Source organism: Pleurodeles waltl, chromosome 6 (genome assembly GCF_031143425.1).
Source record: "Pleurodeles waltl isolate 20211129_DDA chromosome 6, aPleWal1.hap1.20221129, whole genome shotgun sequence".
Lineage (NCBI taxonomy): Eukaryota > Metazoa > Chordata > Amphibia > Caudata > Salamandridae > Pleurodeles > Pleurodeles waltl.
Window position 1 is genome coordinate 954,950,344 of NC_090445.1, and position 16,609 is coordinate 954,966,952.

General features: G+C 41.1%; 1 protein-coding gene across 1 annotated transcript in view; it reads left to right on the plus strand.

Annotated features, from left to right (window-relative positions):
• The window catches only part of KNDC1 (kinase non-catalytic C-lobe domain containing 1), a 523,355-nt gene that overhangs the window by 192,976 nt on the left and 313,770 nt on the right, over nt 1–16,609 (plus strand). Inside the window, exons 5-6 of the mRNA XM_069239773.1 lie at nt 6,383–6,500; nt 13,299–14,212. Of these exons, the coding sequence (XP_069095874.1) occupies nt 6,383–6,500; nt 13,299–14,212 (1,032 nt within the window). The remainder of the gene's footprint in view (nt 1–6,382; nt 6,501–13,298; nt 14,213–16,609) is intronic.

The window sequence follows — 16,609 nt, forward strand, 5'->3', positions numbered from 1 at the left end:
TTGTTAGAAATGGGGTCTTTGGTTGGCAGTCAGGTTACCCCCTGTCCAAGCAAGGACCCTCACTCTAGTCAGGGTAAAAGAGAATCACCCTCATCTAACCCCATTTACCTCCTTGATAGCTTGGCACGAGCAGTAGGCTTAACTTCAGAGTACTAGGTGCAAAGTATTTGTACCAACACACACAGTAACTTAATGAAAACACTACAAAAAGACACAACACAGGTTTAGAAAAATAGAGAATATTTATCTAAACAAAACAAGACCAAAACTACAAAAATCCACAATACACAAGTCAAGTTCTCACTAAAAATGCAAAAAGAGTCTTCATGGAATTTTAAACACACACTAACACTGTTAGCGTGAAAATGTACCTTGAGTTCGTCAAAAATAACCCCACATGTGGGAGTGTGCGTCAAAAAGGGCTTGCGATGCGTTGATTTCACTCACTCACGAGACCTTGCGTCGTTTCTCCTTTCGTCGGGTCGGGCATGTTGTTTCTTCTCTCCGCAGGAGAGCGATGCGTTGATCCGGTCAGCACTCTCGGGTGTTTTTACATGCCCAGTGGTGCTTGCGTCGGAAATCCAGCTGCACGGTGATCCGAAAACCACGCATTGCAGGTTGCGATCTCACCAGCCTCCGTCCACGATGCTGCACGTCATTTCTCCAGCTCCGTGCGTCGATTCTTCGGTCACGTTGCAGGCATGCATCGATTATCACCCGCGAAGCCAGCGGCGCGTCGATTTTTCAGCCACAGATCGGAGTCGTGTTGATCTTTTCCACGCACGGCATTGTGTGCGTGGATTTCTTCCTCTTAGGCTGCCAGCTTCTCCTTTCAGGGTCCCAGGAACTGGATGGGCACCACTTAGCAGAGTAGAAGTCTCTCCAGAGACTCCTGGTGCTGGCAGAGAGAAGTCTTTGCTATCCCTGGGACTTCAAACAACAGGAGGCAAGCTCTGAATGAAGCCCTTGTCGATCTTCACAATATGGAAGGCACACAAAGTCCAGTCTTAGCCCTTTTACTCTGGCAGAAGCAGCAACTGCAGGATAGCTCCACAAAGCACAGGCAGGGCAGCTATTCTTCCTCAGCTCTTCAGCTCTTCTCCAGGCAGAGGTTCTTCTTGGTTTCCACAAGTGTTCTAAAGTCTGTGGTTTTGGGTGCTCTTCTTATACCCATTTTGTCCTCTGAAGTAGGCTTACTTCAAAGGAAAGTCTCTCTTGTTTGTGAAATCCTGCCTTGCCCAGGCCAGGCCTCAGACACACACTAGGGGGTTTGAGATTGCATTGTGTGAAGGCAGGCATAGCCCTTTCAGGTGTGAGTGACTACTCCTCCCATCCCTCCTAGCACAGATGGCTCATCAGGAAATGCAGACTACACCCCAGCTCCCTTTGTGTCACTGTCTAGTGAGAGGTGCAACCAGCCCAACTGTTAAACTGACCCAGGCAGGGAATCCACAAACAGGCAGAGTCACAGAAATGGTTTAAGCAAGAAAATGCTCACTTACTAAAAGTGGCATTTTCAAACACACAATCTTAAAGTCAACTTTACTAAAATATGTATTTTTAAATTATGAGCTCAGAGACCCCAAACTCCACATGTCCATCTTCTCCCAAAGGGAATCTACACTTTAATCCTATTTAGAGGTAGTCCCCATGTTAACCTATGAGAGGGACAGGCCTTGCAACAGTGAAAAACAAATTTAGCAATATTTCACTGTCAGGACACATAAAACACATTACTATATGTCCTACCTTAACCATACACTGCAACCTGCCCTTGGGGATACTTAGGGCTACCCTAGGGGTGCCTTACATGTGGGAAAAGGGAAGGTTTAGGCCTGGCAAGTGAGTACACTTGCCAACTCGAATTTACAGTTTAAGACTGCACACACAGACACTACAGTGGCAGGTCTGAGACTTGATTACAGAGCTAGTTATGTGGGTGGCACAACCAGTGCTGGAGGCCCACTAGTAGCATTTGATTTACATGCCCTGGGCATCTCTAGTGCATTATACTAGGGACTTACTAATAAATCAAATATGCCAATCATGGATAAGCCAATTACCAACACATTTTGTATTGGAGTACTTTACACTTTAGCACTGGTTATCAGTGGTAAAGTGCCCAGAGTAGCAAAAACAGCAAAATTAAAGTCCAGCACACATCAACAACCTGGGAAACAAAGGCAAAAAGTTAAGGGATACCACGCCAAAGATGAAAAGTCTAACAATCATAGTGATGAGTCATGGCCTGTTATGATTTGATTTGGGAAGTTCTGCAGCACAATCAAGTGGAATTGCATGTACATTTTAATGTGTATCTAGTCAGAAGAAGCAAACTATGCAAAGATCCCTAAGCAGTCCTATACTTTACACTAGCCCTTTTCACGCAGAGTACCCCATAGTAGCTACAACTGTTGCTCATGCTCTCTTCTCTTTACAGTCCTTGTTTACCTTCTGCTATGAGTCCCAGTCCATAGGCACTTATTCAAATCCCCAAAACAAGTTTCCTTGGACATATCATTGTCATTGATGGTACACCACCCTAATGCCAAAAAGGCATGAATACAGGGGCAGTCACAATTCTAATTATTCTCAGTGCTACAAAGTCCAATAAACAATTAATCTGAAAATCTTCCCTGAATTCCTTCCTCACACAAGTACCCCTTGATACAGGCCTTGAATTTATTTCAGTTCGGTAATCTGGAAAACACACAAAGAGTTGGTATCACTGACTGGAATTGCCTAAATAATTCTATAATTGTACACTTCAGAAGAGGTCAAGCCTCATTTTGACAATGGCCACAATGTTTGTGGATCAGCATAGAGCTATAAAAAAACTGTAAAACAAGCGCTCATCCTAGTCTTGCTACCCAGATAAACAATGCGATGTGCAACCTGTCAATCATCGACACCTATAAAGTCCTATCCAGTAAGGCAGACACACTTTCCTTCTAGTATTTACCTTGCATCTATGGGTGGTTTAAGAGGACAAGTTGGTGCTTTCTGTCACCTACGTTTCCAAATTGTATCCCAATATAAGTCTTTTTTCCAGATGGTGTACTTAACAGGGAAAACCATCCCAAATCCCTGACCATCAACAATCAATGACAGTTGATATCAATTATACATAATAAGGCTCACGTCCCACAATTGTCCAATATTTTAATCTTCATGGTTTATTTCGGTATACTTCTTCAAATCAGAGCTTCAGCTTTACATCAAATTCCAGCCATTACAGCCAACACGTGTTTCGTCTGGGAAATAAACCAGTGACTTCATCAGGGCTGTAATAATACACATACATTGTATTGTATATTATTCTATTCCACATCAGTAATATTGTGATAAATATTGTTTCACTCCCCTGTGAAGCAAGTGGAACTTCTAATTAATTCATGCCACAATCTTATCTCCATATCCCCGTGTATTTTGTGATCATAAAAAGTATATGCAAAAATGTACAGTCCAAATACCTTTATCTTAATCTCCTCACATAATAAATCATATATGTAATATTTAGGACATGCTATCGTAAACATGCACACATATGTGAAACCCTTCGTGATTTATACGCCCTTGTGTTATAACGGCTTGAAGCATAGTGAGACCATCATTTATAGCAAGTACCTGCACGTTAGTATTCTCATATAAATCAAGTGGTTGTTCTATTTCCGTTTCTATTTTGTTCTCATTCACTCAATATTCCATATTGCTGTCAAAATAGCAAACAATTACTGAAAGAAGTTTTATATTTGTCCTACTCCTCCATATCCGCACTCCGATCATAATTTGGATCAAACTTCTCTTTAAATCCAGATAAGCCTACCTTTCATAAATTTTCCTTTAGCTCCAGTCCCCTCATGCCTATTCACCCCTCAAATCCGGGCCCTATAAGAATAATTTTATTTCAACTTCTCCGTTCATCAATATTGTCACTACGACCATCTCATAAGCTAACACTTATTTCTAAACCCCGTGCATTGCGTTGTAGTTATATATGAGTCACGTCACGATCAATGCCTTCGCTTCCACCATAGCATGAGCCTTTCTATGCCACTAAAGCTTATAAATGAATACTTCATCATTAATAACATCATCACCAACATCACATAAGCCAACATATCTCTAAATCTCTTACATTGCATTGTAGTCGTATGTAAATTCTGTTATGAATAATGCCACTATACTCACCATTTCATCTGCCCTCACATCCCGCTGTAACTTATAGATAACTACTCCATAATATAGAGCCACTGTTCTTTCCCTACCTACTACGTATTCCTAGTTTCATACCCTTCAAACTGTCCTCTGTCCACTCACCCATGTTCTTCCTCTTCTTCAGAGAATACACTTCCTTTCATCTCCCTAGCCCTCTTTCTATCTGCTTTTTATAACCTCCACTGCATTGCTATCAAGAATGGACTATACTCACACGCTCTCCATGCCGGCACTAGTCTCATGGAAATCGAAATGGGACTGTTCTTCTACGTTCTAATTCTCAATTTATTATCCAAACATAACGTCACTGACTAAATTCAAATCTCATACCCATAAAAACCCTGCTAGTATAAATAAAACTGCTCACCTTTTTATTACTGTCCCAGTAGAATTTCATATCTTTCCTCATATATTCTACCTATTTATCTACTGATGTGTGTATTTGTATTTTCATTAAAATCTATCCACTAATTTTGCGTTTCACATGTGTATGCATGCACATCCATCATCAAGAGTATTGTCCCATGTTCAACATTACATATAATTGTCACTCTTTGATTAACTATATCGTCACCTTTTGAACTCCTATCTATATTTGGTGAATACATCATATTATTTAGGTATACATTAGAAATTTTCAGGTTCCCAGAAAGTATTCCAATTCTTGATCTGTATTTAAACCATCTTCCACCACCCGCAATCGCACAATCCATAAAGATTCCCTTCTTCTCAAATGCAGTTCTCTATTACCTCCCTGGGGGTCCAAAGACACATTTTCTAATCCAAAAAAATTAAAATCTCAGTTTGTTTATCACATATTTTCATGTGTTGTACAATCAGATATCTTTCATCGTCCTGCTTGATTGCCCTCAGATGTTCACTGATTCTAACTCTGAGAGGACAAATTGTACTTCCTACATAAAAACGTTCACATTTACATGATGATATATATGCCACAAAATTTGTCTCACAGTTATTATTCATTTGTATTTGGAAATGTTGACTTCTATGGTCCACAAATTCCTTTTTCCCATGCCATGCCCACCTACAAACGCCACACTGGCCACTTTTGAAAAAGCCTTGATTTTGTTGTGTTAGCCAATCCTGTTTTACCTGATACTTTGGATAACTAGAGCATAAAAGATTTTTCAAAGATATCCCCCTCCTATAAGTAATCTCAGGTCCATTCGTTATGCAATCCTCTTAGTGTCAAATCCTGTCTTAAAATATACCAATGTTTTTTCATTATTTTCCTCAAAATATTTGAAGTCTCTGTAAAGTCTGTCACTATTCTGATTCTATCTTTATTTTCATAATTTCTTCTAATGTTACGGGATATAAGAGTCTCTTTTCTAGTAATCCGCCTCACTATTTGTTGTGCATTCTTTATGAGCCGTGTTAGGTAATTCATTTGTTCAAAGCGCTGACCCATATCCTGAATACATTGTTGGAAATCTTCATTTCTACTACAATTCTGTCTAGTCCTTATCATCGCTCCAAAGGGTATCACATGAATTTGGTGCTTCGGGTGTGCACTCGAGGCATGTAAAATAGAATTGCATGAAGTCGGTTTTCTGTATAATCTGCTTTCAATCTTATTTTCCCCTATAAAGAGTTCCACATCCAGAAATTCTAACTTCTCCATACTGTACTCACAAGTAAATCTAATATGTGCATCATTTTGATTCAAATAATTACAAAATGATATCAGGTGTTCAGTAGTGCCTGTCCAAATCATAAGACAGTCATCTATATATCGTCTCCAATAGAGTATATATGTCTGTCAAACTGCTGCCCGGGTCCCCAGACCCACTTCTCCTCAAACCAACCCATGAAAAGGTTTGCTTAAGAAGGAGAGAATCTGGAGCCCATTGCTACTCCCTGCTTTTGTCTAGTATTTACTTTGCAAGTGTGGGATAGGTCCCAGAATGATAATATGAATGACCTTGGACCAGATATTAGAGCTCATGCATACTTCCTCAATTACTTCCCCGACCTTATTATCACCATCATCGTTATCATCACCACTGTTCCTGTTGAAGGGTTTCATTTCCTCTTCATGCGTTATTATAATGGATGGCTACAATGTATTAAATAATTATTTGAAACTTGAAAGTCCTTTAGCAACAATCTCATTGTTGTAATGTGTCAATTGTTTACTTAGAGCATCATCTCATTGTGTGAAGAACGAATGGATTATTGTTCTTCCTTGAACATTTGTCGAAGACTCTCTGCTGTTGGAAGAAGAGTGCTTTCCATTGAATCTGTGGCTGCCTTTCAAGGTAAAATGATTTAGTGCTGACTTAATTATGAAATGTCAACTACATAAACAAGCATTTGCAATGCAATAGGTCTCGCATTTGCAAGAGTTAGAACTATTGGCGCTGTAAATGACAATATTTTTTACCTATGTGTTTTGTTTTGGAGTGAAGTGGATGTTTGTAGTGTGGAGTGGAATTCTGTGAGTTGTATTGGATTTTTTAGTTGTGGAATTGTGTGGGTAGGAGCTGTGTCCAGCAGAGTGTATTTGTGTAGTGGAATTATGTGGCATGGTGAATAGATAGGGATGAGAGCTGCACAGGACAGATAAAAAGGAAGATAGAGAGGACTAGGTTGTTTTTATTTTGTAAACACGATGGCATGATCTGTATGTGTCTGAGCATTGAATCTGAGAGTTTGAAGGGTCTGCTTCTGCAGGGATCTTGAAATGCAGAAGCATCTTAAAAATAAACCAGAAACTCCAGCCCAAGATGTGACTTGACTTCGGCACTGTGGACTTGAGAGTCTTGACTCCACCATTTGCCTCATACAGACCCCCACCCCTTCACCCCATTCCCCTCTCCTAACCCTTCCACACACACTCATCTCCACTCAACTGAAGCATCCTTTGAGGTAGGAGAAAGCCACAGTATTACCTCCAAAACAGCCTTTTGGGCTTAGAAGGCTAAAAAGCATTGGCATTGCCAATAGGTCCGGCTTTAAATTAATGCTGTATGATAATGTGAAGCATTACAAATAAATAGCATGGGGATAGATATGTATTTGTATGGAAGTAAATAACTATAGAATAATATTGGTGTATGTTTAAAGGTCAAGTGGCAGTTGCACTGTCAAACTGCACCTACAAATCCATGTAGCTTAACGACTGCCCTCCTCCCAACTGTGTGGCTGACATAGAAAAACAGCATAAATTATCTAGCTATCTAAGACTTTAAGACTTTTTAATAGCACTTCAAAGTCATGTGTGCCTCAGAAAGTTCAAGCTTAGGCAGCTGGATAAATAAACAAAATTAAAACAGCTGTTTTTTTTAATGATATTACCTGCCATGGTAGCTTGCTGTGCATCCTCAAAGTGCTTCAATGCCTTGCTGGTGGTACGGAACCCTATATAAAGTCAATTAAAATAGCCTACTGTTTTCTATGCATAGAATACACCCTTTACACAGACATTTAGGGCTGCGACACTTTTGGTCTAAAATTATGAACACTGGATCTACAGTCGGCTATATACTGTATTCTGTATTTGTCCAGACGTTTTCACAATTTCTTGCCAGTCGTGGGTGTGCATACAGATCAGGCTTTGTTTCTTTCCACTTGTCATGAGAACGAAGCATGCCCTCAGCAAGCATATACTCCACCCGCCCCACCCCTCCCATTCGAAGCCATTTATCATCTGTTTCCCTCATGTCCAGAGTTTGTGCAGCTCTGTTATTGTTGCCTGGCCTGAGTTAGGGCTTTAAAAGAGAACTCAGGCAACACATGATAATACATCAGGAATGGATGAATCATCTCATTTGCCAGCCTATTGTTTGCCTCGTTGTCTTTAGTCACGGGGAAAGAGGGAATGAAGGTGAAACATTATTCCCTTCATCTGCCCAAAGAAAAGCTTTCTTACTGAGATTTTTATTGCCTTCTCAGATGCTTTCTAACTGAAGCTAAGCCAATCATGCTGTCTATTTTTAGGTTGGCAAGATTGATTTATAAGAGTACTTTTGAGCAGTGTGAAACGATCTGATTGCTCAAACGGGTACATGATTTTGAGCAGTTGCATCCTGAGTTTTTTTTGTTACCTTTTTATATTACTTGTAGTATCCAAAGAGATTTAGTCCACACCCCCTATACTTCCCAAATTAAAGTAACCAGCTAATTCCATGTTGTCAAGGACACCATTCTCCTGTTTTTAGATTTTTACTTAACAAACTATGGATGCTAGTAGATGTACTTTTGTCATCCTCAAAGGAACTAATTATAATAATGTTATAGATCACAAAGATTTATGCTTAATATGTACATCGAAGGAGTACTGTGAAGGCAGGTAGGGGTGTGACAATGAGCCTTGTGGTGAAATATAATTTATTTGAAATGAAAACTGAAAATAAATTGCATTAATAAATTCATGTAAAAGGCTCATCCCTTCCCAGCGGCACCACAAGCAGAATGATATGAAAGGCCCTGCAATGTGATATCACAAGGCCATGGGTACATCCAGAGGAGAGATCTCGACGGCAGCAGGAAATTAGCTCTTGGGTGTGGCTAACGGGTGAGGAACGGGGGGAAATTGCATGTTTAATTAAAAAAGCGTTATGAAGCGGCCAGAGATCGCTGCTTCACAGCGCTATTTTTCCTTCTGTCACTTGGGTGAAGGAAAACAAACAAAGATGGGGTGGGAGGGTGAAGAAGAAACAAGATGGGGCATGGAGGAGAAACGGGATGGGTGTGGGTTGTGGGGGAATACAAGTTAAAAGTGCAGCGTTTTTTGCAGTCCTTCAAAATCAAACATGCTCACATAGAAGCCTCAAAATGCAGTGAGATAAATAATTCACACTGTAGGAAGGCAGCAAGAAAGTTAATAGTTTAGAATTTCACAAGAGCCATAAAATCAAACATAAAACTGACACTTATTTTACATACTTGTAGATCATGCGCACGGCTCCATTAAATGTTCAACAGCAAAATAAATCCTTTAATTGAGCTCTAAAGTAGAGGAAATATCGATGTAAAACAACTGGCAGGTTAAGCGTGACCAAACGTGTAGGCAGCCATTTTTTTGTTTTCTGCTGTTTTATATAGCACAAACTCAACTGAAGGCACTCGAGGTTTTTTGTTTAAGCACAGGATATTTAGCGATGTGCCCAGAATCACAGGATGTGGAAGGAACACCAAGATTTGAACCGGTTTCCTCGGATACAAGATTTGCACCTCTGTCCTTATGCCACATTCTCTACATCTCTGTAGGCGTTGCCGAAATGTATTCATACGTGCACACTGTGTACACCTACAATCTTTGTACCCACTCAAGTTCCCCTCGCCCACAGGCCACGCTCTATGGTTACTTTTATCAAACTCCCCACTTCCCATCAAGGGCTGAGCAGTGAGAAGCAGAAGGAACCACTGGCTTAGCCGAGAACGACCAAGCAAACTTCCCAGACTGCCCCAACATGCCCAGATAAAGAATCCTATGGGAGAGGATGTGGCGTAACGTCCAGAGCTGCCAATATTGGAGCTAGGGATCAAAGTTTGAGTCTCAGCACCAGCTCAACATCCAGTGATTTTGGGCAAATCACTTAATTTCCCCTTGCTACCAAAAATGAATATGTTCTTGTGTAATGTAACCAGTGCTTATATAAAGTGCTCTAATACCTTTGTATCGAGTCAGCACTATATAAAACTGCAAAAAGAATAAATAAAGCTCTCCAATAATTTTGTGTCACGTTCATGCTACATAAATCTGCAAAAAAAAAAAAAAAAACACGCAGGCAGCACAAAGAAACAGCAAGATACCCAAAAACAAGGAAGAAGCAGCAAGGAAAAAGAAGAAAATAGTGTGCCACACTAAGGCATATGGCCGATTGTGCAATAATTCATAACAGGGTCAGTCTTCAAGGCGGTAACAAAACAGCCTCAAGGTAGGACAAACATAAAGCATTTACTAACAACATCAAGGGGTTTTTGAAAGGCAGGTCCAGGGACGAATGAAAGTGATAGGTATGAGATGAGTGTGATTAAAGCCCACAGAATAGATAACTACATGTTGAAAAGCAGCTGCTCGACCTAAAAATGCAGACTGCTTGCTCGTCCTAAAAATGTTACCATGCAGTGAGGATGGTAAAGTAAGAACTGTAAATAAATAAACCCTGCAAATGTAATTGTGTTTGCGCATGCTTACGGACAATGCTTTCAATAGTAATTGCAAATAAGGCTACCTGTTTGCAGATTTTGAAGCTGAATGCGTTGAATGGTATTACTCAGTTTAATAAATCCAGCCTGAAGGATTTCTTAGTTGTTTATTTCCGATGAATCATACAGATCGTTTTCTCGCTTTTATTTTTCGGCCTTCTACAAACAGCTTTACTTGTCTGTTTGAGTCCTAGCACGAGATGTACAAAGCATTGAATGAGTGTAAACACTTTTATTCAGAGTTTGCAACCACAAACATGCTTTTTTAATGTATTAATCCCATTTTATGAGTAAATAAACTTTTTGCCCTCCTTAAATTAGATTGTGACCCCATACAGATTCAGTATTTGGAAGGGCAGTGTTGTAGGTGGCCACGTCAAATGCAGAATCACTAGGGCGCGCATCAGTGCTTTCTAACCAAAATCCGGTGGCAAGGTATTGAAAAATTACCCATTCCCGAGTCTGGGTGGAAAGCCATTTGGGAATGGGATATGCCCAGAATATCTGTGTTTTGCCCTTCTCCTTATTTCGATCCCCTTACACACTCCTTTCCCTCCCACTACTTTCATTGTATTGTTTTCTTTTGTGTGATACCCTCTGAAATCTCCATTTTTCACTTCATCCCCCTTTATTGCAAGGTTTTACTCAGAGGAAGGCTTACAACGCCCACTGCTTCCCATCTCTTCACCTTACAATCTTTTGTAGTCCATTTTTTCTCACACTTCTTTCTGCACTCCCCTTTCATCACCAAACTCCCAATAAATGGTCTTTTTACCACTCCCTCTTTTAATCACATCCCTTGCCCTTGATTCCCATTCCTACATTGCGGTTGTCTGCGCTGGGTGTTCTCTACCCATCTTCCTCTGCTCCTACGAGGGAAAATAGAAAACGGACCATTTGCTAAGCAAATCGTTGTTTACATTTCTTGTTTGTTTTCTCCAAGTTTTTTTTTTTCCACACAAGCACGTGGCTAGCCATTTACAAACTTGACTTAGGTTTTTCTACATTTTTTATTTGAACCCACGTTTTACACTGTGTCGTTCATTTATTTATTATTAATTTGACTAAAATGTACTTGTGTACGGACTGATTTTGTCACCACTGTTTCATTATAATTGGTCTCCACCATGTTTTTCAACAGAAATACAGTAGTCAAAGTGAATGTGCAAGATGGGGGATCATTTGCATTGATCGTAGGGATATGATTTTGAGGTTACTCTGTGCAGCTGCGATTGAGTAGCCTCTTTGTCAACCCTACCTATCTAATTTGCATGCAGATGTACCTGAAGTATTTCTCACAACTTTTCTGAGACCTGACAGATTACAGGCCATCAGAGGTTTAAATTTAACACCGTCCGCCTGATTTAGAGGGGACAGTATCATAAGTCTTTTATTTGTTGTTTGTCACTGCAAGGTAAAATCTGGACGTAAGAGACAGTTTAAAAAAAGTAATTACTCATACAACGTGCGACAAATCCCATGGTGTGGGGGCTATAAGTATTACAGTTTTCAATAAGAAACTCCTGCTTTGCGAGTTTGTCTTTGAAAAATGTAAACCTTTGTAAAGGATTGACAGGCGGCCATCATTTTAATGCAGCTATGTGTCAAACGTTTATAACTGCCATGCCATGACAGTGGTTCCGGTCAGTGTTTAGAGTTGGCCTCAGAGCCAGTGGATGACTCTAAGTTTGGTAGGCATATGAGTCTTGGTATAGCGGGAGTAAGTTGCTATGCCATACCCAGAGGCATACCCCCTGCTGCCAAACTCTAATCATGCCCTTAGTGTTGTCTTTTTAATTTACTATTGTAAATTCAAAGGCATAGATCCAAGGTAAGAATGTCACAAGAAGAATCAATGTGTCAAGCAAGTAAGTAGATCCTATTGTGCGCCAGTTAAATTCCTAAAACAAAGAATCCTTTCTTTACTGCAGTTTCACAAGGTAGTGAGGAACATGAATGTTTGATTTTGTGCCTTCATCGCATCCATACATCCAATATCATTATAGTTTTTGCCTTACGGAAGAAGCTAAAATGGTTGTACAAACATCTTGATTTTCAAACCTTGCATACTCAGGCCCTGATTATGAGTTTGCTGGGTGTAAAATCCCGCCCGCCAAGCTACCGCCTGTGCACCAGCCCTCCAGCAGCCCTATTATAAGCTTCCCGCTGCGGAAGCGGGAAATAGCCCACAACATTGATGCCTGCTCCTAATCGAGCCGGCGGCAATGTTGCTGTGCGTTGCACCTGTCACGCTTTTCACTGTCTGCTAAGTACACAGTGAAAAGTGCGATGGGGCTGTCCGTGGGGTCCCCTGCACTGCCCATGCCAGGTTCATGGGCAGTGCAGGGGCCACCATAGGGCTTCCGGCACCCCGTCTCCACCAGCTTTTACATAGCGGTACAACCGCCATGTAAAAGCCAGTGGAGAGGGGACTCGTAATTCCCAGGGCAGCGCTGCCCTGGCAGATTAAGACCACCGGCACCTCCAGGCCGTCGGCCGGCAAAAAAATGGCAGTGCCTGTGGTCCAACCATGGCACGTTGGCCACGTCATAATGTGGAGGCCGGACTCCGGCATTGGTGGCGGTCTGACCACCACCACGAGTCTGGCTGTCCTAGGACCATGGCCTCATTTGCAAGTGTCTCATTCTCATGGGCAGTCTAGGGAGCTGCCAGAATTACACGTTTTTGTTTTTCACACAAATATTTTGCCTGCTGAACTGTTGGAATCTACTATTAGTTCCCTGACCTAGAATTACGGGGATACATAGTAATGGTAATTTCATGGCTGGGAAGTGACATAAACTATTCTGGGACACTTTACATCAAGACCAAATTGTTAAAATCATGGAAATTTATAATAATTGTTGAATTATTATAACATCTATTTTTATTTTTTCATGTAGATGGATGTGAGTATTCTTGGAAAGGAAAACTACCTCAAGGAATCAACTCACTGTCAAAGGAGAGAAATTCAGCAAGGGCCTTGTCTGTTGCTAATGACTCGAAGTCCAGCTCATTCTACAGTAACTGTGTTAACGAACAAGAAGAATGTGACTTAAAGGAAATGGGAATAAATGATGAAAGAACTTGTCATTTACAATTTGGAACTTTGTCAAAAAAATCTGATACGGACATGGATGACAGTGGGGTGTACAACTTCAATAAGGGCAAAGTTTGCGTGAAGGAATCATGTCCACCGAAAGTGCAAAGAGAGTATGAGTGTAAAAAGAGTGTTTTAGACACAAAAAATACTTCTGCATTTCAATCCAATGTAACAACCATAAGCAGGAAAAATATGTTGCCCAGGAGGGACGTATTGTTTTCCAGCTGCAGTCAAGAGGAGGAAGAGTATTCAGATTTTAATGAGTTACAATTAGACCAACCAAATATTTCCAGGTCCAGCTTCATTTTAAATGAAATTCATGAAGGCAATGATTTGGGTGTCCAGATGGCAAGCACTGTGGATCAAAAGATTGTGACATCTGATAATGAGAATGTCGATTCTCTGCCACATAACACACAGTTATCGAAGTCTTTTGTTGTGTGGGAACGCATAGATGAGCCACCCACTGATAATGAAATGATCACACAAAACTATGCAATACTGGAGAACTCTGTTCAAACGTTGACACCATCAGATCACACTTCTGCATCTTTAATGAATGAGAAGACATTGCCCTTATGCGTTAGTCCTCGAAGGATAAAACATGGAGCAAGTCATGCTAATCCCCGAGGTGCAGGCAATTCTCCACGTGGAATCAATGAAGACACCTACAAGAAATGCTGGATGTCCAAACGCACAAGTGAGCATGAGCAGGTAGTGAAAATGATACCTACTTCTTCCTACATTACAAAATGACATATTGAATTGAAGCAAGGCTTGAGCAGTATAAACGTGCAGCGTGGTATAAGATGCATGGTTATGCTGGAATCTTACAAACTTTTCTAAAAATACTGTTTGGTTCAACTAAGCATGTTTCTCTGAAAAAGACGTGTGGAAATTATTTGTGATTTTCCTATTATGTGTGTCAAATAACAACTGATTCACTTACATTTTATCCTTTCAAAACTCTATACACATTTCATTTTACTCTCCAAAAATTAATATATTTGTTAAAATTTACAAGAGCGAATTGTTTTTAAGCGTGTTTAACTGTTTTATTTACTGTCTTAGATGTTCTTTGAACCGAGATGTATCCATAAGGATTGGGCCAGAAACCTAACTTAATTATAGCTTATAGAACTACTGTCATGTTTACCCCAAAGGTGCACAATCTGCTGAGAAATGGCAATCTAAACAAAACTCTTTCTGAAAGCGTGGATCTGGTAAAAAAAACAAAACATTTTAAGCTCAGTGTCGGGCGGCAGCTTTAGGAGGGAGGGGGGAGGGCGGGAAGCACGCACACACACACACACACACACTCATTCTTTCACACACAGACACGCACGCACGCACATCCATTAACAACACTCATACCATTCAAACATGCAGGCACGCACCAAACATTCATTTAAAAACATCACACATACTCATTCTTTCACACACACACGCATGCACATCCATTAACACTCATAACATTCAAACATGCACGCATGCACCAAACATTCATTTTAAAAGATCACACACACTCATTCTTTCACACACACACGCACGCACGCACATCCATTAACAACACTCATAACACTCAAACATGCACGTGCGCACCAAACATTCAATTTAAAACATCACACACACACACACTTACCTTCAGCCTCCAGGTCCAAGGAGGGTTGGGACTGCTGCCTTCAAGGTCAGCCAATGAGGGAAGGCAGCAGTCCTAGCCTCGTAAGACTGCTGACCCCACCCCACTCTGTGTAAAAGTGTCACTGATTGACACTCGCCCTGGCGCTTCAGGGCTTAAACCTGAAGCGCCCAGGGCGAGTGTCAATGGGTGATGCTTTCCTCGTCACCCAGGGGAGGGCTTTGAGGCACCTTTGCTGAGCCGAGGATGTTACGCCCAGAGGAGCTGTGACCTCCTTAGCCCAGAAAAGTTCAGCTCAGGCAGCCAGGAGTCTGCGCAAATCAAAAACACGCATGTTTGCTCCTGGCTGCCTGAGCTGAACATGAACAGTGTCTGTCAGTCTGACCGTTGTTCAGCCTGACAGACACTCTTCATGAGGGGCAAAAGGTGGGGGGCCGTGGCCCCTCCGCCCTAAAGGACGGGCCCCCACTGTTTAAAAATTCTTGTCAGATTCCTTCAGTAACTACTGCCCAATGCATATTCTGTCGGAAATGCTTTTTAGATGTTTTACAAAGCTTGCCTTTCACTTTTTACAGGGTAGACCACTCTCCTCATCTTTCCTTATTCCTCTTTTGTACTTTCTTTCATAAATACCTTCTGACTCCCTTCCCTTTCTCTTTCGTTTATTCTGTTTTTGGGGGTTCCACATCTGCATACTTAACGCCAACCCAGCACTTCTCCTGATCGAGTCCCAATTTTCCTACTTTACTGGTTTGCTTTAGTGTGGTTGTTAGACCTAACAGCCTTAGGGTGCTCCCTCCCAACCTTTTGCCTGCCTCCCTCCACTTTTTGACACTGTTTTTGCTGGTTTTAGGACTCTGCGCACTTTACCACTGCCAACCAGTGCTAAAGTGCATATGCTCTCTCCCTTAAAACATGGTGACATTGGCTCCTACCCAATTGACATATTTAACTTACTAGTAAGTCCCTAGTAAAGTTCACTGCATGTGTCCAGGGCCTGTAAACTAAATGCTACTAGTGAGCCTGCAGCACTGATTGTGCCACCCAATTAAGTAGCCCCTTAGCCATGCCTGCTAATGCACGGTCTGTGTGTGCAGTTTCACTGCCACTTCGACTTGGTATTTAAAAGTAATTGCCAAGCCTTAAACTCCCCTTTTTCTACATATAAGTCACCCCTAAGGTAGGCCCTAGGTACACTGTAGGGAAGGGTGCTGTGTAGATTAAAGGAAGGACATATACCTATGTGTTTTATATGTCCTGGTAGTGGAAGACTCCTAATTACGATTTCCACTGCTGTAAGGCCTGCTCCTTTCATAGGCTGACATTAGGGCTACCCTCATTAACTGTTCGAGTGGTAGATTCTGATCAGAAAGAAGTAGACAGGTCATAGTTAGGATGACCAGAATGGTAATACAAAATCCTGCTGACCGGTGAGGTTGAATTTTATATTATTTAAAAAATGGCACTTTTAG